The 24,519-nt window shown below is 47.7% G+C and overlaps 1 protein-coding gene and 3 non-coding genes across 7 annotated transcripts; all 4 read left to right on the top strand.

Moving 5' to 3' along the window:
- The first annotated feature begins 397 nt into the window (after positions 1-397).
- On the top strand, positions 398-24,444 carry si:dkeyp-9d4.3 (caskin-1). Of its 4 annotated transcripts, none has more exons than XM_055509289.1 (26): positions 398-1,076; positions 7,132-7,183; positions 8,456-8,553; positions 10,020-10,165; positions 10,247-10,342; positions 10,556-10,677; positions 10,858-10,966; positions 11,350-11,458; positions 11,532-11,626; positions 11,926-12,040; positions 12,588-12,860; positions 13,438-13,536; positions 13,609-13,793; positions 14,221-14,302; positions 15,791-15,858; positions 16,614-16,721; positions 17,204-17,302; positions 17,428-17,566; positions 17,824-18,626; positions 18,740-19,364; positions 19,521-20,115; positions 20,297-23,064; positions 23,556-23,623; positions 23,818-23,871; positions 24,069-24,123; positions 24,315-24,444. In XM_055509289.1, the coding sequence occupies exons 1-22, from the start codon at positions 983-985 to the stop codon at positions 20,391-20,393; spliced, it is 4,209 nt and encodes a 1,402-aa protein (XP_055365264.1). In that variant the 5' UTR covers positions 398-982; the 3' UTR covers positions 20,394-23,064; positions 23,556-23,623; positions 23,818-23,871; positions 24,069-24,123; positions 24,315-24,444. The 4 variants fall into 4 exon arrangements, with proteins under 4 accessions (XP_055365264.1, XP_055365259.1, XP_055365265.1 ...); XM_055509284.1 differs by having other exon boundaries at positions 399-1,076; positions 18,713-19,364; XM_055509290.1 differs by lacking the exon at positions 16,614-16,721 and having other exon boundaries at positions 399-1,076; positions 18,713-19,364.
- LOC114864490 (small nucleolar RNA SNORD60) lies at positions 23,660-23,752 on the top strand. Its single transcript, XR_003787321.1, has one exon. It is a non-coding gene; the product is annotated as a small nucleolar RNA SNORD60 (small nucleolar RNA).
- LOC114864482 (small nucleolar RNA SNORD60) lies at positions 23,910-24,002 on the top strand. The gene has a single exon (XR_003787319.1). It is a non-coding gene; the product is annotated as a small nucleolar RNA SNORD60 (small nucleolar RNA).
- LOC114864496 (small nucleolar RNA SNORD60) lies at positions 24,159-24,251 on the top strand. Its single transcript, XR_003787322.1, has one exon. It is a non-coding gene; the product is annotated as a small nucleolar RNA SNORD60 (small nucleolar RNA).
- Positions 24,445-24,519: the final 75 nt, after the last annotated feature.

The following is a 24,519-nucleotide window of genomic DNA, read 5'->3' as shown; positions in this document are numbered from 1 at the left end:
TAGTACTCTTCTGGCATCTGCTCTAATTCCTGTCCTATATCTGAATGGATTGGCCGCCTTTGTCTAAATTAGACCAGCTCCAGGGACACACACACACACACACACACACACACACACACACCCTGAGCTCAAACGATCCCTGTCTCATTAACCCTGAACATGTAGCTGTAAAACATATAGAGGTCACGAGTGTAAACGCAGCGGTTTTTACCCATATATAACACACGCTTTACCTTGAAGCCGTTCATTGGATGTGACCGCACCTACTTTGAACTGTATAAATCACGCCTTTCATAAATCCTGCTTGTTCACCCTATTTATGCTTCTCTACACTCGGTGTCCCAAGGGTTCGCGCGATCACACACTGCTTCCCGCCCACTGTCCCGCGCTCCGTGCGCACTCACGCACGCGACCGGGTACATGGATAAACGACCTGTCAGTTCCGCACGCGCACAAACACGCGGATTGGGATTACAACAACTGGAGTGGCGCGAGCGCAAGGCGCTCATCTTTATGTAATGCCGTATGTGAGCGTGAGTGCGTGTGCGCACGCGCTGGAACCAGGAGCTGGCGCAAGCAGGTTCAGCATCGCCGCGGCGACGGTGGTTAAACGTCGGCGACCCGCGCGCGATTCTGCGGACTCGTGAGATTTCAGCGGTGCGGATTTGACCCAGGATACAGGAGGGCGCTCGAGCTCCACCGTTTTTCACGCGCGGCACACACGTACACCCGGCGGATTCGGGGAGCGGGGTCCAGGCGGCCGGTGGTCGGCGGTTTAAAGCGCCGCGTGCAAGGCGGGGTAGCGCGGGACTCCTGGCCGAGCGGAGCCTCCCACGGTCCCGCCAGCATCCGTCCCACCGCGCCTCAGCTCCAGCGGGAGGCCCGGAGCGGCGGCAGGATGTAGCAGCGGATTAACGGAGGAGAGAGGGGCGCTCAGAGGAAGAGAGCGGGAGCGAGCGGACAGAGGCGGGACGGACGGGACATGGGGAAGGACCAGGAGCTGCTCCAGGCCGTCAAGACCGAGGACCTGCTGACAGCTCAGCGGCTTCTACAGAGACCTCGGCCGGGGAAAGCCAGTCAGTGTCCGTCCGTCTTGCACACACACACACACGCACGCACGCACGCGCGCGCGTCGTTACCAGGTCAGGGCAGTGCGGGCTAAACCTAATGGGATGCCATTCAGCTAAATGTTGCACTGTGTGTGTGTGTGTGTGTGTGTGTGTGTGTGTGTGTGTGTGTGTGTGTGTGTGTGTGTGTGTGTGTGTGTGTGCGCGCGCGCTCTATGACGTTGAGCGTGTGATAGTGATGACGTTGCACATGTGTGAGAGCAGCCAGTGAAATGTAACTGGAAATTAGTGTTTCTCACCCAGTTTCCCACAGATCGTCGTGCATATGCGCGTGGACGGGTGTAGGCTGTGTGTGTGTGTGTGTGTGTGTGTGTGTGTGCGTGCGTGCGTGTGTGGCCTGATGTGCACTCCGGAGAGGATGCTTGCGCATGTGAGCGAGCACGCGAAGGTCCTGCGCCGTTTTCGGGACAGGGGGATTATTGGTGTGTGAAGACGCCAGATGTTAGTGGTAATAACGTGATGATTGTGGGTGCACATGTGCAGATGTGTGCTCATAGATGGGACTGGGTCCGTGTGCGTGCGTGCGTGCGTGCGTGCGTGCGCATGACGTGGAGTCAGCTGGGGCTTGAGGTGATAATTAGATTTCAATTACAGCCTAGAAACCGCTCTCCTCCTCTCCCATTTCATCACCAGCCGCATCCCCTTCTGTTTTTTCCCCATTTCCTCTTGTTCCCTTCCTGTTTCTTCCTGTCTCCTCGCGTCTTGTCTCCTTCTCTCTCGCCTCCTTTTCTCCTATTTCCTCCTTTCTCATTTCCTCCCAACTTCCCTCCTCGTCTTCTGTTTCCTCTCCTCCCTTCTCATGTTCCCTCCTCTCTTTTCTCCTCCTGTTTTCCTTCAGTCCTCACATGCTTTATTTTTCCTCCTCTTCTTCTCTCACCTCTTCTCTTCTACTCCCTTCTCTCATCACCTCCTCTCCCATCCCGCCCTCTCTCTTCTTCCACGTCCTTTATCCTGTCTACTCTGTCCTCCTCTCCTGCTCAGCTCCCCTCCCCTCCCGTGTCGCCTCTCCTCCTTCCACCTCTCACCTCCTCTCCCCTCCTCCCGTCCTCCTCTCCTCTCGTGTGTGCATGTCTGTCTCTGGACATTCCAGCAGTGCCACCGAAAAGAAAAACGCTTCTCCTCAAATGCCAGAACAGATCAGCTCTGAGTGCCCAGTCCACTGCACACTGACAAAGAGAAAGGGGGGCAGAGGGGTGAGGGAGGTAAGGGTGAGGAGAGGAGGAGATTTAGAATGGGGAAGGAAAGAGGGAGCGCGCAAAGGGAGGTAAAGCGGCAGGAAGTGAAGTAGCGAGGTCAAAGGGTGAGATGTGGAAGGTGGATCTAGGTTTATGTATGAATTATTAATGAGGAAGACGTGACTGCCTCCAAACACACACACACACACACACACACACACACACACACACACACACGCAGACACAGCCTGTGAGCGACACACTCGACACATCAGGTGTTAGTCATGTGCCTGACTGCGTTTGTATTATTAACAGGATGCTAATGATGTTGGGAGCAGCAGTGGGAGGGGAGGGAGCGGCTGCTCTGTCAAAATGCCACAAAGTGATTTAGAGGATTAAATTAATTGGAGATTCTTCAGGTGCCGTTTTTAGAACGTGTAATTAGTAGCTTTATTAATGCTTAATAAATGTTTACGGGATGATCCTAATAAAGGCCGCGTTTCTTGCCACAACGTCGACGCCTTCAGATGTGCGGTAGTCAGTGTCACCAAGCAGCTGACACGTGCAGCTGCTGTCAAATTTCTCTGCGTACTTGTCCATTTATTTATTATTACTTAGTGCATTTGAAGTCGCAGCCAGTATCGCGCTACAGGACGAAAGCTCCAGAGCCCGAAGAAGCCATTTCATATCTGCGTAATGACACATATTAAATGCTGGGAGCAGCTCAGAGCACGCTGTGGAACCGGTTCTTGTGATTCTGTGACATATGGACCAGCGCCTCACTGTATTTTGTGTCTTGTTTATTGGTAAAAGGGCAGAGGGGTGTTTGCATCTGTTGGACCAGTCTGTGTAAGTGTCTCAAATGCCTCTTTACAGCCAAACATAAGATGTATTAAGCATAAACAGGGTCCATGGCGATACTAATGATCAGGGTAAGCGTCTGCTGCAGATGTATTTGATGATGTTCAGCTATAGTGCAGAACTTCACTTAATGAATCGGTGGAGCTCCTAACGTCTTAGAGGATTTGGAAAAATATAGATTAGCACAAATGGATCCTTTAATTAAACAGCACTGCTTCAGTCTCTGGACTCTCTGTACAAAAGCTGAGACGTTGATACTTTATAGTTATGAAGAACCAGATCAGAGGAACAGATGCTGAGCTGTTTGTACAACACTTTCAGATAGACGTTAAAGGCCAGTGCTGGATCTTAAAGTAAAACTATTTGATAATGCCTCATTATCTTTGACTCAGTAAAGCTCTTTGTCTTATCTTATCCTAATTAAAATCGTTTCTGCTGTACGTTGTGAGAAATGGACACTGGGTAATTCATACCATGTATCTGCCTCAATAAGCAATATGGGAAGTCAGATAACACTGATCACTCCTGACACAGCCAGTAGCTCATAATGGACCCAAATATAAAGGGTCAATACTCCCTTTACATTAGTCAGTCCATTCATTGGACTTGAAATGTAAAGTTTGTGTGCAAATTTGTCCACATTTCCCCAACTATTATCCTCCAAACATAAACAGTGGGGGACAATTTGAGAAAAAGTAAAAGAAACTTCAGTTCATAAACGTAATTTATAATTTATTGTATGGATAAAACGAAATAAAACCTGTGTATCTATAAGGTTTACAGTTATCTGTGCAATTGCTATTCTATTGAGATCATGCTCTCCTTTAAAAAGGAAGCCAGAGCGCCATACTATGAATATTAGAAACAAACAAACAAACTAATATTTATTATTATATTGTAAGTATAGTAATTATAGTATAGTAATTAAATATATTGTATATTATAATTTCTAAGTTTTTTATCATTACTGTATCTTCCGCTTTCTTGTTTTACATACAGACTCTGAGTAAAATAACTAAAACGCAAGCTGCCGCCCGGAAACAGATGGAAAAGGTTAGGCAGCATTTGTTTTAGGATGCATTACACCGAAAGCCTTTCATGAGCGAAGACAGGAAAAGTCAGAGGTGATGGAAATTGGACTTCAGAACATCTCTGGTAATGAGAACCCTTGAGGAACCCTCCACTTCGCCTCTCCTGAGGTCTGGGAGTCGGCCCCGTCAGACTGCACTTTGCTTTGCCCGCGTTGCTTTCTTCCACATTAGCCGTGCGTGGGGTTTCAAATTGTGCGATTTCATGTCAGATAAATCAAAATAGCTGCAAATTGAGAGAGATCGCGCAGTATAATATCATATTAATCCCTGCCAAGTGATTGACAGTCTGTGAGAATGGCACGTTGAATGGGTTGTCATGGAAACCAGGCTCAGTTGCAGTGTTGTGCCTAAAATTATCATAAAAATATGAACCCTGGTCCAAGGACGCCGTCATGAGAAACATTATGTTAATGCTCTTAAACAGCGCAGGGAGGGAAAATATTAGAAACAATCTAAATATAGTGATACAGTGATACAATCGGTGTTTAAATTAAATACTTTTAATGTGAAAATCCGCCCAGACTTTCATGTAGTAACAGAGAGATAATCCATACAGGAAAAAATGTGCAGCTGAGGCGGGGGTTCATGTGACTGATAGTCTGATGGTGACACAGATATCTGCACTCATTGATTCATCTGCTGCGGGGGGAGGGGAGGGGAGAGGAGGGAGTTCTTGCTCTTAATCCAAGATAGGCAGATAGGGGGGCCCTGTGTGCTCACACACACGCTGGAGGATGATGTCAGCTGCACGGTGTAAACACAACCGGCCGAAGCACCAATCAAACGTGCGCTCTTTAGCAAACTACTGGGGAAATTAGAGTGTGAGCGCAGGATGAAGGGATGAAGCACAGATAGAGCTGCAGAGAGAGGGAGAAGCTTTTCCACGGATTATAGAGCAGCCACAGATTATGGCCTCTGGATTATGAGGTTTTGACAAAAAAAAAAAAAAAAAAAGATGAGGCAGAGACAAACAGGAGGCTTTTTCTCTGTGCTTTTCCTAGTGTGTGTGTGTGTGTGTGTGTGTGTGTGTGTGTGTGTGTGTGTGTGTGTGTGTGTGTGTGTGTGTGTGTGTGTGTGTGGGTGGGTTCACGTCCTGCTGCCGTCTTTATGTTCTGTAAAGATCAAACACATGCACGTTTCATACCCACAGGGACAGACGTATATATGCTGTATATGCACATACCGTCTGTGGTGAAGCTGTTTATGAAAACAATGTGTGACCCAGATGTCAGCGTAGGAGAAAGGCAGAAAATCAAAGCTCTAAACAGGATTAAAAGCTTCACTATCATCACTCTCAAACTGCCTCTCAGTATAACTGCTGAAGCTCGGGTCAAAATACGCTCGTTTGCCTTTTTTTATTCACAAGTCTTGACACGACACTATTGATGATACTCTCATGTTAACACGAAGCTGAAGGGAAACGGGGCCTGCTTCTGTTTCACAGTTTGAAATTATGCATTAGCACCTATTAACACATTATAAGTCATTTTTTATTCTCAGCAGATGAAACGTATGACACATTCTGGCTTTAGGGGGAAACTGTTCCCCCTCGACCTGCTGCCACCATGCTGCAGCCCTCCTAATTCTCCCTGTGTATGAATATCAGCTTTACAAGTACCACGGTGGATCGCGTGCCTTTGTCTGTAGGCTTCATTTTAGGAAAACAGCGCTGACTGTGTTCATTTGCACATATAAACCTTAATCAGGTTTCTAGTGTAATCGAGGGACAGTTTGACACAAACCCAAATAACCCGCTCACTTTAAACAATGTCCGGTTTAAAGGAAGAGGTGAGAAACTCAAGTGGACCTAAAGTGAAGAAATACACTGTAAAAAGTTTTTTTATGTCTCATTGAATTTTGGTCTGATTCTGGGCAAACTTGATTTAGAAACGAGGCCACATCGCTCCACGTAATGATCTCCTCCTGGAGCGCGTCTGCAGGCAGCCTCAGTCATAGTCCTGCACATGCTTGCTTCAACATAGCAAATAAATAATCAGGAGAATCCACCTGGGGGGTTTCTAAACCCCCACCAGGTCTCCAGTTGACTTCAAAATTAAGAAATCACCTTAGGTCAAAGGTGACTCTACTTCGGTTACAGTGCTGAAGCGTAAACACAGTGTGACCTGTCTGTCAGAAGCTTCTCTGGTGCAGTAATGAGTCGAGGTCATCTCTGCGTCTCTGGACCAAAGCTTCAGCTTTTCAAGGTTTACAGATGTGAACCTAATACTCCTGCAGGGTACAAATCTCCTGTGTTTTCTGTTTATGACATGTAGTGAGTATTGACCAATATCAGCCAAACGCGGCTACGACATGTAGCAGTAGCTGGTTTAAAACTATCGACACAAGAAAACCTATTTTAACATTAAACCCACTTGCAATGTTAAATAGAAAAGTCCAAGTCCATCTTTTCAACTATGACCTCAAATCTGTCATTATGTCATGTTTTTAAAATCAGTCAAGAACTGAAAGGAACAAAGAGAAATGGAGGATTTTAAAACAACAACGACTCTATTTATGTTTTGTAGTATGACATCAGGTAAATTAACATTTGTAAAAATAAAGCTGTGATGTTTGTAAGAATCAAAAACTACATAAAAACAGAATGATCTCCTGAGTTTTACAGAAAGACTTTTATTTGTTCACTTCTCCTTGACCTCTGTTGCAGTGAAGACTCATTTACAAAGGCAGCAGGTTGTTGTAGAGCGTCACGGGTATGAAAGCGTAGCTGTCAGCTCCACCGGTTACTATGTTCAAGGACGGAATACATTAATCTCTGAATTATGAATATGCGTGAATTTGGACTGTTTTCATAATGAGCCTGTTGCTCGTCTCCTGCGCGCCCTCATTTTCCGCCTCTCCTGTTTCGGTGTGTTTCAGAGCTCCTTGGAGCAGCAAAGCGAGTGAATGTCAACATCCAGGATGCCGATGGGTGAGCAACAAGCCTCTATTTACTTACACTCAGCGCCATGTATCGATGCTGTAGCTCAATCCTTGATGCCATAAGAAAATGCTCGGATTTGCACTGGTTTTTCAGGTTATTTGAAGCTTCCTGTGACCCAGAACACAGACATTTGTGCTTACGTCATTCTTATTAAAATCCATTGTGAATAATGTGCAAGTGATTAATAATAAATGATCTCAAACTTTTTTTTACAATTTACTTTAAAGACACTAAGGATGGTGGTGTTGCATGATTTTTAAAACTAAAAAGGAAATGAAGTTGTATTATTTTTCTCACTTCTGCAAGTTTTACTCTTAAGATAATACAGTTTTCATCGTTGCTAAATAACATTTATATTATTATATAACATTTTCTCCGCTGTCATCGCTTTTCATCTTCATGGTCACCATGAGATGTTCAGGACTCGCGACATAATCGAGCACCTGTTTGTTTCTGTGTGTTTGCGCGTCCTCTCTCAACTTGAACAACTCACCAAACCACTGGTTTGGAACCAGCGGTGCAGCGATATTGTCATTTAGGCGGATGCTTCGGATTTAATCCCCGAGACAAGAAACATCCTCATGACTAACAGTACAGTCAGGGATTTTAATCTTGTAGCTGTCTCTGGGGTTTTGTTCTGGAGCTGACCCACATTTTAATCCGCCTGACTTGGACAAGCGTAAAGGGGAAAAATATCACATTTAGGATCAATGAATTATTAATGATTCAAGTATAAACATTTTTCCCTGCTGCTCTGGCAGAGGGAATCCAGCATGTCTAGTTTGCTCTGAAATATTTCCTTATCAACTTTATTTGTACAAGGATGGATTCTGGCTAAATTTAGACCTACTGTATGATTGGTTTGGCTTTTGTGTGCACATGCTTGGTTGGCGATTGTGTTCCATTTGGCTCCATCAGATAAGCCACATCTTTTTATTATGTTGATTGGAATCACATAATTGGACTCAACTCCTTGTGTAATGACTCGTTGATTTGACTCCAGGGCCTGGCCCTTATATTCACTTGGGATCCATTAGACACACACACACACACACACACAGGCGGGGTGTGTGTACACTGGGCTCGGGGGTAGAGAGACTGCTTATTAATGGAAGTAGGTCATTTTCCCCCTCCCGTCACTCACATTGAGCTGAGGGGCGGAGCCGCTCTACGCTGAGATTATTCCAGCGAAGTTATGCTGTGGTTTGACGCCACGCGTGTGTACGTGTGTTGTAATTCATAATATTCGTCTGTGGGAAGGTTGTCGCCGCTGCACCACGCTGCGCTGAGTGGAAACAAGGACATGATCGCTCTGCTGTTGGAGGCCCAGGCAGCAGTGGATATAAAAGACCACAAAGGTAAAAATGCACAGGGTTTTCACACGAAGCACAGAGGTGCCCAGAAAAAACAATGGCAAACAAGAAATCATGTTTCATCTTTTGCCCACGTGGAGTTTAAAACTCCAAAAAAAGAGTCAGTTGAAAATACACTTAAATCAGTTCCATGTACTAGACAGAGACCCTCATTTATAGACAGCTGACGGGGATGCGTGATGGATGGAGAGCAGAGTGGAAGCAGAGCAGCACATTCCCCATTTCTCCAGAAAATACTCCCTTCACACGCTGGCAGATCGCTGAAGAAAAAGTACAAATCTCATAGCAGATGGGCGATATAATCCCTCCAGGATGTGAGCGCGCTGCCTTCACACTCCCAGCCAGTCATGCCCAGTGTGTCTCTAAATAGAGGCACACACCCGCCAGTCGTCCTCGCCAGGTGGCCGCACCTCCTTATCGGGTTTCTCCGCGTGGCGCTGGTGGGAAAGCTTAAATTATTTCTCCAGAACCCACCTGAGGTTCATAGTGAGCAGCGAAAACATTGGCTCCACTGCGGTTTCTCTCATTATGTCGGATAATTATTCAATCCAAGGCTTCATCTCTAAAAGAAAATACTTTTTTTTCTTTTAAAATAAAGAATCAGAATCATATAGAACAGAAAGTGCAAAATTATGTGAAGAAAATTAGAGACTTGAAGGAGAGGTCTCATTTTTGGAAGGTTGATGTAAATATGTGAAACGTGAAACCTGAACGATGCTTTTGTTGCTTTCGGTTTCTACCCAGAAAAGCTGCGCTTGTGGTGTGAAAGAGATAAACAGTCGATAACAGAGCTGCAGGTCAGAAACGAAACACGTCTCAGCTGTAAATCAACGAGTGACAAGCGCTTGAAACTTTAGGCAAAAACGGGCACCAAAAAAAATGTTGTTGCACAAGATGCCAGTTTAGGTTCAACGGCCTTGACATCTGGAACGGCTGGGCCTCTGGAGCTGATATTCAGAACTACATAAACAGGAAAGGACCTGAGAATAATGCAGCTCTGTCTGATTGTTCTGGGAACTCGGTGAAGGGTATTTCCAAACCCACATATCAACGCTCACTACAGGGAGATCTTATTTGTTTTTGGTGCAACAATGAAAATGGGTTCATGCTCTGTTGGACTGGACCGTGACCCGGGTTTCTCCTGTAATTTGAATCTTGAATCATCTTGAATTGGACCGAGCTGCTTTGTCCACCGTCCAGCAGGACTCTCTTGGGCCTCCGCCCTTTTTATATGAAATCAGTTTGTCTTGGATGCTGCACGAGTAAAACGAGACTCCAAAGGTCGCAGTGGGTCACAGCACGTCAGTCACCATAACCCTGCATTTTCAGAAGAGGAGAGAGAGTTAAAGCCGTTACAGTAAAACAAATATAACATGAACAAGTAATAGATTCTACAGAACCGTCTTGGTTAATGCTGAGCTTGGTTTAACCTCCCGTTGTGGTGTTTGCAGGCATGCGTCCCCTGCATTACGCCGCGTGGCAGGGGAAGACTGAGCCCATGAAGATGCTGCTGAAGGCCGGCGCGTCCGTCAACGGGCAGTCGGACGAAGGGCAGATCCCGCTTCACCTGTCGTCGCAGCACGGACACTATGACGGGGTGAGTGTGCGTGCGCTGCAGGTGTTTGTGGGCCACGTGCGGTACGGATGCCTTTAGACTGTGTGCGTGTGTGTGTTACAGTCAGAGATGTTGTTGCAACACCAGTCCAACCCGTGTATCTCAGACTCCGCTGGGAAAACACCATTGGACCTTGCCTGTGAATTTGGACGCGTTGGAGTAAGTGGATTCCGTCCCAAGCAAAGACACCCACACACGTCTTATTTACCAGTATTTAGCATTATTTAGCCATTTAATGACTGGCTTCTGCTCAGATGTAAATGGTTTTACAAACATGAGCCACAAATACGCCAAATAATTAAATCACATTCCTCAAACTAACACTATAATTGGTTCAGATCTGCTTCTGTAACTTCCACTTTGTCTGTGCAGGTGGTCCAGCTCCTGCTCAGCAGCAACATGTGTGCGGCGATGCTGGAACCCAAACCCTCCGACCCCAACGGGGTGTCGCCTCTGCACCTCGCCGCCAAGAACGGACACATCGAAGTCATTCGGTCTGAACGAACGCCCCTTCAGTCCTTTATCTGAGCCCGTGTCAGCGGCCGTCTCTCTTGTTTAGGGTCCCAGTGATCTGGTTCTAGACCAGCCCACACATTGTCTTTATGGATTGCCTTAACGTTCTATTTTTAAGATGCTGTTTAAATGACGGCTAGTGGGTTTTTTCTTCTCATCAGGCTGCTGATTCAGGCTGGCATAGACATCAACAGACAGTCTGAGTCTGGCACCGCTCTACATCAGGCCGCCCTCTGTGGGAAGACAGAGGTAGTGCGCCTGCTGCTGGACGTAAGTGGGCCTGTCTGTCTCTGCTCCTTTGTCTGTTCCCTGTGTTTACATAACTATAGTTTAAGCTGCCTCTCTCTCTCTCTCTCTCTCTCCGCCGCCGAGCAAGTTTGCACCTCAGCACTTGTCATTCATTACACCGATCCGTGTGATGAAGCCTGAGGGTTCTGTTAGCTTGTTACATAAAACAGCATCCGACTGGCTCACAGCCCACCTGCCATGCAATATTTAAAGCAGCTGAGTTTTGTTTTCTCGTCCATTTGTCACCTTGAGATAAACAGACATGGGCCGAGCCGTGGGTGTTTCTCCGCTGTCCTGCGGCATCAAATGCGTGTTCCTGTTCTGAACTAATTGTGACACGACGTTTCTCATCCGCTTCTGTGCAGAGTGGCATCAGTGCAGGGGTGAGGAACACGCTCAGTCAAACCGCCCTGGACATTGTCAACCAGTTCACCACCACGCAGGCGAGCAGGGAGATCAAGCAGCTGCTGAGAGGTCGGTGTGCGCATGCTGATTGACAGCACACGTGAGCGTCTCGCTAACACGTTTCCACGTCGCTGTCCTGTAGATGCTTCAGCTGCGATGCAGGTGCGAGCGCTGAAGGATTACTGCAACAACTACGATCTCACCAGCCTCAACATCAAAGCTGGGGACATCATTACGGTAAATACGTCTGGGAGGGCATTTCTCAGCGCTGCATGTGTCTGTTGAACACGTGATGACATCGGGGTCAGACAATAAAAGCTAGTGCCAAACCACTTAAATTAATTATGGTTCAGAACTTCAGCACTTGCAGTGCACTAAGTCACTGACCTGATTTTTACTCGGTTGATTGGTTTTACCTGAGCAGGTGTTACAGGTTGTGCAGGTTGTTGGCCAGACACTTAATTACGTGACAACCGAAGCCTGAATGGCGGTTTCCCACTTTGTGAAGGCGTTTACGTTGTGATCCAACCGCTCAGGTTCTGGAGCAGCACTCTGACGGCCGCTGGAAGGGCTGCATTCACGACAACCGCACTGGAAACGACCGCGTTGGCTACTTCCCCTCCAACATGGTGGAAGTCATCAAGAGGGCAGGTGACCACCCACATCCCAGCTGCGTGCGTGCGTGCGTGCGTGCGTGCGTGCGTGCGTGCGTGCGTGCGTGTGTGCGTGCATGCGTGCGTGTGTGTGTGTGTGTGTGAGTTCGGCAGCTGCTCTGTAGCGATAGACGATCATTAGTCGTAGCTCGCTGCAGCGTCATCAGCCTCTTTAGAAGCCCACCCAGTTTCCGAACCTGTCAATCATCGTCATTGTTTAAATTCTGTCCTTAGCTGTTAACCCTTTCCCTTCCTCTGTATATCTGCTCCTTCTGTCGTCCTTCCACACTCATATACTGTCCAACCACTTGTCCTGACACATTTTGCACATATTGTTGGCTTGCTTTATTGATACACTGGTATTATATTTTAATTTATAGAGATATATTCCCTGTGGATATATGGATGTATTATTTTCTCATATTTTGATTTGACACATTTTCTGATTAGATTTGTTTTGTTTCAAGTTGACTGATCAGTTGTTGTTGTTGTTGTTGTTGTTGTTGTTGTTGTTTTGCACCTCCCTCCTCCTGGCTCGCGTCCAGGTCACGCCCCCTCCCAGCAGTGCCACACCTTCCTGCTCCGCAGGCCAAACCCCTGTCCCATTGCCTCGGTCAACGGACACTCATACCCCCCCTCCAAAGTCCTCCCCCTGCATCTGCCTCCTCCTCCTCCTCCCATTCATCCCAACACACAATCCCTCCCTCGGTTCTCCTCCTTTGGGTACGTTCCTCTTCCCATCTCTCCTCCTTCTCTGTCTACTCCTCCTCCTCCTCCTCCTCCTCTCTCCACTTCTCAGGAGCAGCAGAGTCAGACAGGTACATACTGTAGAGTCACTTTAAATCAAAGATAAGCATACTTTCCATTTTGTTTGACAAGACCACGTATGAAGTTCACTGCATCTATTGCATAAACATTAAATACACTTCTAGCTGCGGCTTCTCATGCTGATAGTTTTCTGCTCCAGTTATTTCATTTGGATCTACATCATTAATATCTGCAGCGGCTACAGATGAAGTCAAATCTGTCTCCTCAGTTGCTCAATGCCTGGATGCTAGAAGCCTGATTAGATGCGTTTTTCTGGTTATAAGAACGTGACCTCGCTCTTTTACTTAAGTTAACACATATAATTAGATGTTTTATTTAAAATAAACAAACAAAACGATGAACCTGAAGGCTTTTACAGGGTTTTGCATTCTGTATATTATTAGTGCAAAGCTATTGTTGGTAATGTGATAAACAAAGTGAGTAAGTGTCTTTGTGAGCTGGAATGTTTGGTGGTGGCAGTCGAACGTGTTTTCATGAAACTATATCACACATGCGTCAAATGAAGCCCTTGATTAGTTAACAGCCTTTGAGGTTTTAAGATTTATTAAAAACAGACATGTGTGACAGGTTCCCGGACGGCGGAGCTCAGTCCTCAGGGCTCTCCAACTCTGGGCCACCAGAGCAGCACTAGTGAGGACATCTGGGTGCTACGCAAACCTCTGGCAGGTAAACTGCCTCTTTTGAGGAATACTGTGTGTGCGCGCCGTGATTCCACCTTGTGCCTGTGGGTGTGTGCAGGCGGCGAGCGCAGCGGCAGCGTGGGCAGCCTGGGCAGCGTCCGGTCCTCCAGCAGCCTGCAGGGCTCTGGGAACACCCACGTCCTGACCACGCCGGCCCCCAGCCCCCACCCCGCACCCACCACGGGCCTCAACACACACGGCCTCAACGCCCCGGGCCTGCACGCACAAGCCGAGGGCGTGAAGGTACGGCGCCTCGCGCACCCGTTGGATCTGTACAAGAGAAGTGAGCGAGCCATTTCTGGGAAACAGAAAGCCTTTTCAGGAAACACGCACGACACTAGACACCGAATTAACCACAGTTGTGTTTCCTGCTCAGTTTTTTCTTTGAGCAGGTGCATTAAGAAGGTGCTAAGTCCTCCTGCTCAGTCCTCCTGTCAGTCACACGGGAAAAGTATACACCAACAACAGCAGCCAGCTACAGACACACACACCTCGCGTTGCACCCGCTCGCCTGCGTTCTAACACCTTCAGCGCATTCTTGAATTAATTTTATCACTGCATTTAACAAGTATTATTTTAGGTAACCTCTTTTCTATTGTGCGGCTGTAAACTGCTTCAAATGCCGTCTGATAAATGTATAGTAAAACTGACTGAGTTTTGTGTGTTCCAGCTGCTGGCCACGGTGCTGTCCCAGTCAGTGAAGGCCAAGGAGCATCTTCTGGAGCAGTCCCAGTCTGTTGAGCAGTCGGCGAGTAAGCACACGAAGCAGAATTCCCAGCCATAACTCAGAGTCATACTTGGGGTCACGTCTCAGTCAAGTTCACTTTGTTTTTCTGCAGCCTTCTGTCAGAAAGAGGAAAGAAATCCAGAGTTTGATTTAACTTTTCAAATTCAAGGTGGTGTTTTTCTGATACAACAACTGCCTCAGGGCTCGATTCTGCTTTTGTGAATCATGTTTTCTTGCCTTGACTTTTAATCAGCTGGCCCTCTACAGACCACCTGTCTGTTCATACAGTATCAGACACACGCAGCCGGCCCCACCCCGGTCTCTGTATAATAAGACTAATTAAAGCCATGCTTTATTCATTAAAGCTGCTCTAGAACCTTGGTGTAAACAACCAGGGACAGGTCGCTCTGTTGTGGGAAACACAGAGATTTGTATGTTTTACACTCTGGCTCCTGTACAACAACAAAGCTTTTCTCATAATAAGCAGAATTCTCCTGAGCAAAAGATGTGAAGTCACAGGCAGATAAGTTGAGTCAGATAAGTCACTTGGCATAGCGGACATACCAACAGCCTAATCTCTGCACTGGCTCAACGCCCGCTTGTAAATTGTGTACTTAAGCTCCTGACATTTACAAGTTTATATTATTGTGAGAAGCATTGCCTCACGCAACAAATTGCTTTAGGCTACAGATAATAGAAACTTTAACTTCTCATGTACATATTTAAATATATAGTGCCTGAAAGTTATTTTTACTCTCTGGATAAAAATGCGCAACACCAGGCCAACATTAGATTTTCCAATGGGCCTTAAAACCAGATAATCTGAGCCCAATAAATCAGGGAAACAAGATAGCTCTTTACTGCTTCCTGCTGATTCCTTCCTGATTGAAGAGGGTAATTTGCAGCCAGCAGCTGCAAATCTTCATCCCTTCATAGATTGATCAGCAGGTGCTGGAGTCTGTCTTGTCAGTGATATGGAGCGTGTAGGCGTATAGAGTCCGTCGAGACATTCAAGTCAGTCGCCACCCAGTTCCAGCACTTTGACCCCAAGGTTAGGTGGTGCAAAGCTTAGAAATACGATCCAATAACTTTAGAAATGTGTTAAATGTCCAGGAAAGAAGAAGTGGAAGACAGAACAAGTATTATAGGAACGAAAAGGAAAGATTCCTGTTGATGTGGTAGATTTACTCATATAGAAAAAGTAAAAATGGGGGTTCCTGATTTCCATCACACTCACAATGGCTATTTTCTTCTTTAAATTCATTAAAAATAAGAAATGTAGTTTCTTTTCATCTAGTTTTATATTACTTCATTCATTTGTATTCGTTTTGTAACAAATTGAATTGAAACAGGTTAGCAGCAGGAGGTATGTACAGCAAGAGGATTGCTTTTTATATCAATTATAGTAGACTCATAATGTAAGACTAAAATACTAGAACTGTTGTTTCATCTTAAAATTAAATACTTTTTCCCCTCTTCTTTCTGTTGTGTTGCTTTTCACCGCCACCCGAAGGCTCCTCCAGTTGCACGGTTCACGAGCAGCGGTCGTTCGAACGCAAGGCAGAGGAGGATGATGGGAAAGTGAGTTCATGGGTAGCAGATCGGCCCGCCCTCATTGGACTTCTTTTCTTCTGCTGCTTCTGTTTCTTCTCAACCAGCGCTTTGGTTTGAGAGAGAGACGGCCATCTACACGGGTGGGGACGAGGCAGTAGGCACGGCGCGGTGTCTGCCAGGGTTGCTGTGTTCCACCTGAACACACGACACCCTGAGGATGGGCATGCAAGTGTGTCACCATGGAGACAGGCACATCGAGTCAGTTGCTGTCTTGCCTTCTGTCCCTTTACCCCCACCTCCCACCCCCCACCACTAGACCGCTCGCACCCACATGCTGCTGCTCTCCTTTAGAACCTTCTGTTGTAAGAAGCTAAAGGTTAAGTGCTCTAGAATCAACCAGACGCCACGTTCTAGAACCACTGGCTGCCAAACGATGCTCTGTAAGCAGTATTGTGTGCTCATTGGTTGGCCTCGTGTGACACTAGTCACAGATAAAATACAATAAGTGCCAGCGAGTCTTATTCTAATCTGAGTTAGCCTTGCCAGAGAGAACAGTTCTGTACAGGCAGTGGTGTTCTATGATTTGTGTTCTAGACTCAGTCAGTGGTGTAATGGGTTCCAGACCCCACTGCAGACAGTAGTCTTCTCCGTTCCAGTAGCAGGCAGTGGTGTTCTGTGTTCTAGAAGCAGGCATTAGTGTTCAGCCTTCTAGACGCAGGCGCTACAGCTCTGTGCTCCGCGCTCTAGAAGCGGACAGTAGTGTTCTGTGTTTTGTGTTCTAGAAGCAGGCAGTAGTGGCGTGGCTGGGTGAGTTTCAGCTGCAGTTCTACACCACCCACTTCCTCACCGCGGGATATGATGTAGACACCATTAGCTGCATGACCTCTGAGGTAAGGTCATGACCTCTGACCCCCTCGCGCCCCCACCCCCTCTGTCTGTCAAGGCTCAGCACAGCACAGCTCTCAATTCAGCTCCCCACTGACCTGGATGATGTCATCATGACCCTCCTGTCTCTGTCACCTGACCCCCCGTGTGAGTCCTGAGCATCAACCAGTCACATCATCTGCTTCCTCCACATTACTGTGTGCGCGCATGGCTTTGTGTCGTAAACGCTCCCGTTTGTTTGTCCCTCTGTGTTTGTGTGCGTGTACTGAAGCAGACACTACGTTATGATGTAAACTTCCTCCAGGGCAGGGGACAATCATCACACATTATCCAAAGCCAAATATTCCTCAAGGCATATTATGCTGCTTGTGTGCAAATGTCAAACATACAGATTATTGTGACACAATTTATTTACATTAATCAAAATAACGCACCGACATTAGTTGTGGTGAGTTCCTGCTGTGACTAAGTGTGCTTTGTGTTTAAGGACCTGACGGCAATTGGGGTCATGAAGCCTGGACATCGAAAGAAGTTAACATCAGAGATCAGCAAACTGTCCACAGACTGGCTGCCTGAGCACAAGCCTGTAAGGCTCCTCCTCTGTACTATCACCTAGAAAACAGGAAGATTTTTAGGTCACAGTGCAAAAATTTCCGCAAGCATCTTTTGTTTGGTTTGTCATCTTGTCTCCGTGTCCCTGTGTGTGTTCAGGCCAACCTCGCAGACTGGCTGTCTCACCTGGGTCTTAGTCAGTATTACCAGGTACTGGTTCAAAATGGGTATGAAAACATTGACTTCATCTCTGACATCAGCCTTGAAGATTTGCAGGAGATCGGCATCACCAAGCTCGGTAAGACATGGCTACCATTACCACAAAAACCTCCACGAGAAGGTCATACGTGACCTTTTAAGGGAAGAGATGAGTGACTAAAAATGAAACCCAAAGTGGTTGCGTTCCGCTTTTTCAAATATACAGCAAACCTCAGAGTCAGCAACATTTGCTGTAACAGCCAAAAAACACTTCCAACCGATGTTTCCTCTCTCTTGTAAATCACTGACTCAAGGCCTGAAAATCACGGTTCATGCTTCTTCTCTTCCTTCCCTCAGGCCACCAGAAGAAGCTGATGTTGGGAGTGAGGAGACTGAAGGAGATACAGAGAGGACAGAGCAGCGGCGAGCCTCCTCAGAGCCCCTCCACGCCTCCACCCAGTCCGGGCGGCAGCACCAGCTCCGAGCCACGGAGGGAGGCGAGGAAGCAGCGGGACGGCGTCCCCAGCCCGCTGGCCAAACCTCGGCCGGGCCTCACGCATTCACAGACCCCTCCCCTCACACCCACTCAAACCCCCCCCCAGACGCCCCCACATGCCCGGACCCAGCAGGCCTCTCCCAGGGCCCGGCTCCGGCCCTCCGCCCAGGTGTCATCGGCAGATTCACCGCTGCCACTGCTGCGCCTGCCCGGCGACGAGGAGGAGCGTCGGAGAACCCACAGTCTGATCGGCTCGGATTCGGACTCTAGATACGCCACCGTGTGCCGCAGCAGCTCCGCACGTACGGCCGCCCCGAACGACGTCACTGTAAACCGCAGCCAATCATCCGTCACCCTGCGTCCCAGGCGGAAGGGTCGGCCTCCGACTCCGCCCAAACGCTCCTGCTCCTCTATTACGGGGGGCGAAGGGGAGGGGGAGGGGCCGGGCGAGGGGCTGCTGGGACTGCCAACCTATCGAGAACGGCGAGCCAGCGACTGCGGGAGCCTGGCCTCAGCTTTTAGAGCCCAGGAATCAGCAGGCCTGGAGAGATCAGAGGGGGCTTCTGGGAGCGTTCGCAGCCTCGCTGCCATGCTGGAAACGTCCATCGTGAGTGGAGCCAAAACGCTGCCGAAGAATCTGGGGAGCAGCACCAACGCCCTACAGGTGGGTGTGTCTTTGCGTTTGGCAATGGAGAATGCTAAATGTGCCTTTGATAGGATGACGCGTGTGTAATGTCATGTAACCTCCAGGTGAGTCCGCCTATTCTTCGCCGCCAGGCAGGTGCAGGCGGTCTCGGAACTGAGGATGATGATCTCGTAAGCCGACGCAGGACCATCGGTGGACCGGAAGGCCTCCCTGGTGATCAGGCTGATCTGTTGCCTCGGCAACCAGCCCAGCAGCGCCCAGAGCCCCGGCCTCGCTCCACTGTGGTCGCGCCAGCATCAGAGATCGCAGATGGCACGTCGACGCTCCGAAGGAAACCACGTACTCTGGCAACAGACACCGAAGCGCCTGCATCCGTGGCTACCACTGTTGTTACCATGACGACCGGCTCGGACACTATACGGAGGAGACCGCGCACGTCCGAGCACGCGGAAAGTGTCATTCAAAGCAATAACCAGTTGGACTGTCACGGCACTCCAGCAGACCAGAAGAATGGAGGCGAGCTGCAGCAGAACGGGGGCGTGGTCCTGAGGCGGAGGCCGGTGTCCGAGGTCTCTGACAGGATGGACGCCAGCAGAGAGAGTTGTGAATGGATGGAGGCCAGAAAGTCCCTGAAGCCGCCGGTGTCACCGAAACCGTCCACAGTCAGCCTTAGGAAGACGCAAGCCGACCCCCCCACGCCAACCCGCAGGGTCCCCATCCCGGGGCCCGATAGTAGTGAGACAGCCCAGAGCCCTGGTGAGATACACGTACACTGTGGTGCACTCATTAATGGATGAGATAAAGCATCAAGTATTCAAACACATTAGTTATTAACGATTCAGCAGCTTTTGCGTTGCTTCTTCATTTAACAGCCGTGTCCTTGTGTGCACATTTTTAATTCCTCCTGACTAGAACCCAAGCGGGTCCCGCCTCCAGTTTCCCCGAAGCCGCGTGGGCCTCCAACAGCACCTAAACCAGGCAAAGCAATAGTACCTCCTGCTTCAATGAGCCCGAGCCCTGCTCCGACCAGCCCAGCGTCAGCCAGCCCCACCCCGGCCCCCAAACCCTCGCCTCCGCTCTCTGCCGCCCCTCTTCCTGCTCCCGACACCCCTTCTGCTCCCTCCCTTTCTCCGGGACTCCCTCTCACGTCCCCGTCTCCGGCCCAGAGTCCCTCCACGCCTTCGCCACATCCTGTCAAACCGCCCCGCTCCTCCATCGCCGGCCTGTCCATCGACCTGCTGGGAGGGCGGGAGGCGGAGGAGGGGGAGGAGGAGGAGAGGAGGAGAGAACGGGAGCACAAGAGGCACAAAGAGCAGGAGGAGGAGAGGAAGAGAGCGGAGGAGGAGAGTATGAGGGAGGAGGTGGAGACGAAGCCTTCGAGGAGGGAGAAGGCGGCAGAGGTGGTGCAGGAGGAGGTTCAGCACCGCTTGGAGGAGACGAGTGCCTCGATGGCCGCCGCTCTGCAGGCCGTGGAGCGTAAGATCCAAGACGAGGACGCGCAGAACGAGTGAGTTCAACTTAGCGTTAGACCTGTGTGTTAGCATTTAAGTTGATTTTTCTGTAATCAGAAACATGACTCAGCACGAATAACAAGGTTGCTCCATGAGTACTACTGTAGATGTGATACTATATCAACATGAAGAGCGACTGCTATCTCAGGCTCGTCTTTTTTTGTATCCACCCTCCAGCTCTCGTTCCAGCAAGAAGACGACCGTCTCCATCTTGGACGACATCGGCAGCATGTTTGACGACTTGGCAGACCAGCTGGACGCAATGCTCGACTGATCCCCGCCCCGCGCCCCATCTCCGGCGGGCCCCTTGGCTCCCGTCCCATCATTGTGTGTAGGTGTGTCCAGGAAGCGCCGTCGAGGCTCGACGCCGGCGCTCCGACAGTGTGTGCGTGTTTGAGAGTGTGTCTCCCGCCCGCTCGAGCGCTTCTCATGTAGCCTTGTACAGCGTTGCCGGGGAGGGAGCGCTCTCGTCGTCTGGTGCAGTAGCTCTAGTGCGCCTCCCGATGCGTGGAGGCCGCTCCCACACAACCTCTGACCTCCGGGGCCCGGCGAGTCGCTGCCGCTCGGCCTCAGACGGCTGTGTGCACCGAGAAGCACAATCATTCTGCTCACCCTTTTATCTCTACAGACTCTGGCTAGGACAGAGACGCTAACTCAGTCAGACGGGCAGATAAGCATATTGCTAGCAAAAATAAGCACATAAACTGAGTGACAGACAGGCAGATAGGTAGCTAGACAGGTAGACATGATGCATAGGATGAGACAGTGGGGAGAATTTCTACAAGCACACGGACAGACGGGCCACTTTCTAAGTCTGTCTCCCTCCCGCGATGTCAAAAGGACGACTCATAGCTTCTGTTTCTCTTCTGTATGAGTTGAAGATTGTGGTTAGCTGGACCTCCTGACCTGTGTTTTGTCTCTGTTCACGTTGTTGTTGCTGTTGTTATTGTTGCCGTTGTTGTCGTTACAGGTTTGTGTAGTCCCTGCTGATGCTCACGTCGATGTCCTCCCTCTAGTACAGTAGTTATTCTAACGACCCAACAACAGTATAGATGTGTGTCTATGACTTTTGAGACACGTTCACACGAACACACGCGCACACATTACATTGGTTTTAAGCTTGCTGGTGTTTTGCTTTGTTGGTGTTTAGCTCCATCGTTGGAGGTTTGCTTGGTAATGAAGTTACACATATACGCCACAGACACTGACTCACACACACATTAACATGCAAAGACACACACATACAAGCACACTTGTGCGGTGTATCCCTTTGTCCTGCTGCAGTGAACAGTGTTTTTAAAAGATAATCCTATATTTCAATGCTTTATATAGTACACAGTGTACATGCATAGAGTTTATAATATACTTGGCTATTTGAGCTGTTAGAGCTCCCCCTAGCGTTGGTTTAGTGAAGCTGCCTCCAATATGTCTCCCTCCCTTTTATCTCCCTTTGTGTCTGTTACTGTCCCTCTGCATCTCTCTGTGCCTTGGTAGAGTTCTTTCATATATTCCAAATCAGCACCCCCCCCCCTCCCCTTTTTTGTTTCAGATTCCAAACGTTCAATTGTTTCTCTGTTTCCTTGCTCCGTGTGTGTCTGTGATGGCAAACATAGATTATAGGTTGAGCTGTAAATCCTATACAATCCCTGAAGTCACTAGTCCTGTCTGCAGTCCTCCTGTAACCACTGAGAAGCCTGCCTTGTATGAGCCAATATAACTGTAAGCTGTGTAGTAAGCTGGCTCCGGTCCTCCTCAGCTCCTCAGCTCCTCAGTTTTCAGTGGTCCCCCATGTAGGCCAGACAGTGGATAAACCACCAATGTTCATCCTAATGAAGAGTCCACTTGTATTTTTATGCTCTTTGAAAACAAAGATATATTTGAAAGACAGATGGTTCTATGTGAATAATAAAAATAATGATGATAATAATAATTATTATGGATATTGAATTGAGGTGAGCTGGTTGAGTCTGTATATACATGGTTGAGTTCTGGATGTGTTGTGACGGCTGTTGTGCCATGGTTGGGTTTAGGTTGTGTTTCTGCTGTGACGATGCATTTCTGTACAGCTGTGATCAGAATAAATGTAGAAATTAAACCTTATATGACGTTTTATTGTGTTTCTATCAATCATTATCCTAATAGCTTATTCTCGTAAGGGTTACAGGGGAGATGGAGACAGTCCTGAGATCCACTGGGCAAAAGCCAGAGTAAAAACAGAATCACATTCATACGATTACTTTAGAGTTATCACATAACTCAACTGGCTGTGGACAAGTCATGCAAACACAAGGAGAAGGTGTGTAGCAGCATTTAGATGGTCACAAATGTCACAGTTACACACAACGGGCTCTCAGGTGCCACCAGCAAAATAATTTGCTTTTTAAATCACAAAATGAGAAGTAAAAGTTTTTTGATGATTTGTGGCTCTTGTTTCTTGTTTGTATCAGAATTAAGGCGGTTTCAAAATGACATGCGCCATAACGTCTTGACGTCATCTGTGCGTTTACGTCTATAATGGGATATGTAGTTCTTTAATGCTAACTTGCGTAACGTTACATTGGAGTTGTTAAAACTGCTACGTCTTTGGATAAAGATTAATATTAATGAAGCTCTCTTAAGTATAGAATTTATAGAAAGCAATAAAAGAGGATATAACAATAAATCACGAAACAGTTTCTCTTTGTTCAGGAAGTCCGACGTGTTCAGCTAACCGGCTAACGTTAGCCCGAGGGGAGGGGCGCCTGCGCAAGGTTAGACGGGACTCTATTTGTTCACCGCTTCGGGTCCAAACGCTCTTTTTGTCGCAGCCTCGGAAGGAGAGAGGTCCCGTCCGTTCCTCAAAATGTACAATGTGGCGGTAACGAAGGTCCAAGAAAGCCCACGTTCTTACGCCGACTGGCTCAGATCAACTGGGAGAAGCTCAACCGGTTAAAAGAGTCCATCCAGTGAGTATATTGTTACCGATGCGGGTTTAGTTCGACCACGTTAGAGAAGAACACGTGGAGCGACACATGGAGGAAGCATCGGAGAAATGTACTCTAAGGGCAGTAGTTTACTGGTGTTTTGGCTATTTCTTAAACACCGGCTGTTCCAGTTGGACAGAAAACCACTATAGACGGCGATCATTAGCCAGAAAATAGCTTGAGCTGTTTGATATCATCAAACGTTAGCTGGGAGGACAAACGTTTCCAAAGAAACCTGGTGTGTAACATTAGCTAGTTTTAGAAAATATATTGAAAGAACCTTATTTATATAGAATATATAACACGTATTTGTGTACGTGGTCATGGGTGAGTTCACTGCTACAAATAAACTTCCCTCAGCTACTATGAGAAGCTGACGTCCATCTTCTGCCTCTGATCTGGAGCTACAGTTTTGGCCTCCAGGGCGTGGGACCTGCTCTTTGTCCTAATATGTTTGTGTTCTTTTACCGTAGAGACGACCGATGCTGGAGCTGGCAGACTTAAAGCGACGGTGCTGAGGTCAATAATTTGATCGCTGATGGTGAGGCCCCACAAAATAATGAGGAAACACCTCTTCAGCCACTGATGACAAACTTACAAATTAACTTTTCTGACACCTACTATGAGAAGCTGAACTCCAGCTCCTGATTCTAACTTTATTCTGAGGCTACTAGTTTATCTGTGAACATACACTTAGTTTGTCTATTGGATTCTAACCGAGCTGCTCTGTTGCAGGTGGTTTATGTCCTGGTAAAGAAATGCTCCTTTGACCGTGATTGTGTTTTCAGGGTAAGTCTGACTTCATATTTAGGGTTTAATTATGCTACAGCCAGTGATGACAAACTTACAAGTTAACTTTTCTGACACCTACTATGAGAAGCTGAACTCCAGCTCCTGATTCTAGTTTTATCCTGAGGCTCCTACTTCTCCTGTGAACATGCGTCTAGTTTCTATATGTGAAGTATAACTGAGCTTCTCTGTTGCAGGTGGTTCATGTCCAGGTAAAGAAATGCTCTGTTTGACGGTGATTCTGTGTTCGTGGTAAGTCTGACTTCTAATAAGGGTGTTTATGGTACAGCCAGTGATGACAAATGTACAAATTAACTTTTCTGACACCTACTATGAGAAGCTGAACTCCAGCTCCTGATTCTAACTTTATTCTGAGGCTGTATTTGAGTGTCTGCCTTCCTCCCACGCACAGATTGTTGTTTAAACTGCATTGTTTCTTTCAGGTTTCCTCACCCTGTGCAAATGGGGCCACAACTGCTGCTGATGTTCAAATGTACCAACCCCCTAAGAAACTACAGTTAATGTACAAAAGCACAGTGTATTTATTTATTAAAGACTAATTTTGTTTCTTAAGTTATTTGTCTGGTCCTTTTTGTTATGATGTAGAATTTGGTTTATGTTTAAACAGTAGTATGTGTAAACTGTACA

Source organism: Betta splendens, chromosome 1 (assembly GCF_900634795.4).
Source record: "Betta splendens chromosome 1, fBetSpl5.4, whole genome shotgun sequence".
Lineage (NCBI taxonomy): Eukaryota > Metazoa > Chordata > Actinopteri > Anabantiformes > Osphronemidae > Betta > Betta splendens.
Note: the sequence above shows the minus strand (reverse complement) of the source record. Positions and strands in the feature narration are given on the sequence as shown.

Bases quoted from the DNA above. Each gene is read 5' to 3' on its own strand.
- si:dkeyp-9d4.3 (XM_055509284.1), top strand. From the start codon at position 983: ATGGGGAAGGACCAGGAGCTGCTCCAGGCCGTCAAGACCGAGGACCTG. The intron at 17,303-17,427 runs GTAAGGCTCCTC...GTGTGTGTTCAG, and splicing joins GGCTGCCTGAGCACAAGCCT to GCCAACCTCGCAGACTGGCT. The intron at 17,567-17,823 runs GTAAGACATGGC...TCCTTCCCTCAG, and splicing joins GATCGGCATCACCAAGCTCG to GCCACCAGAAGAAGCTGATG.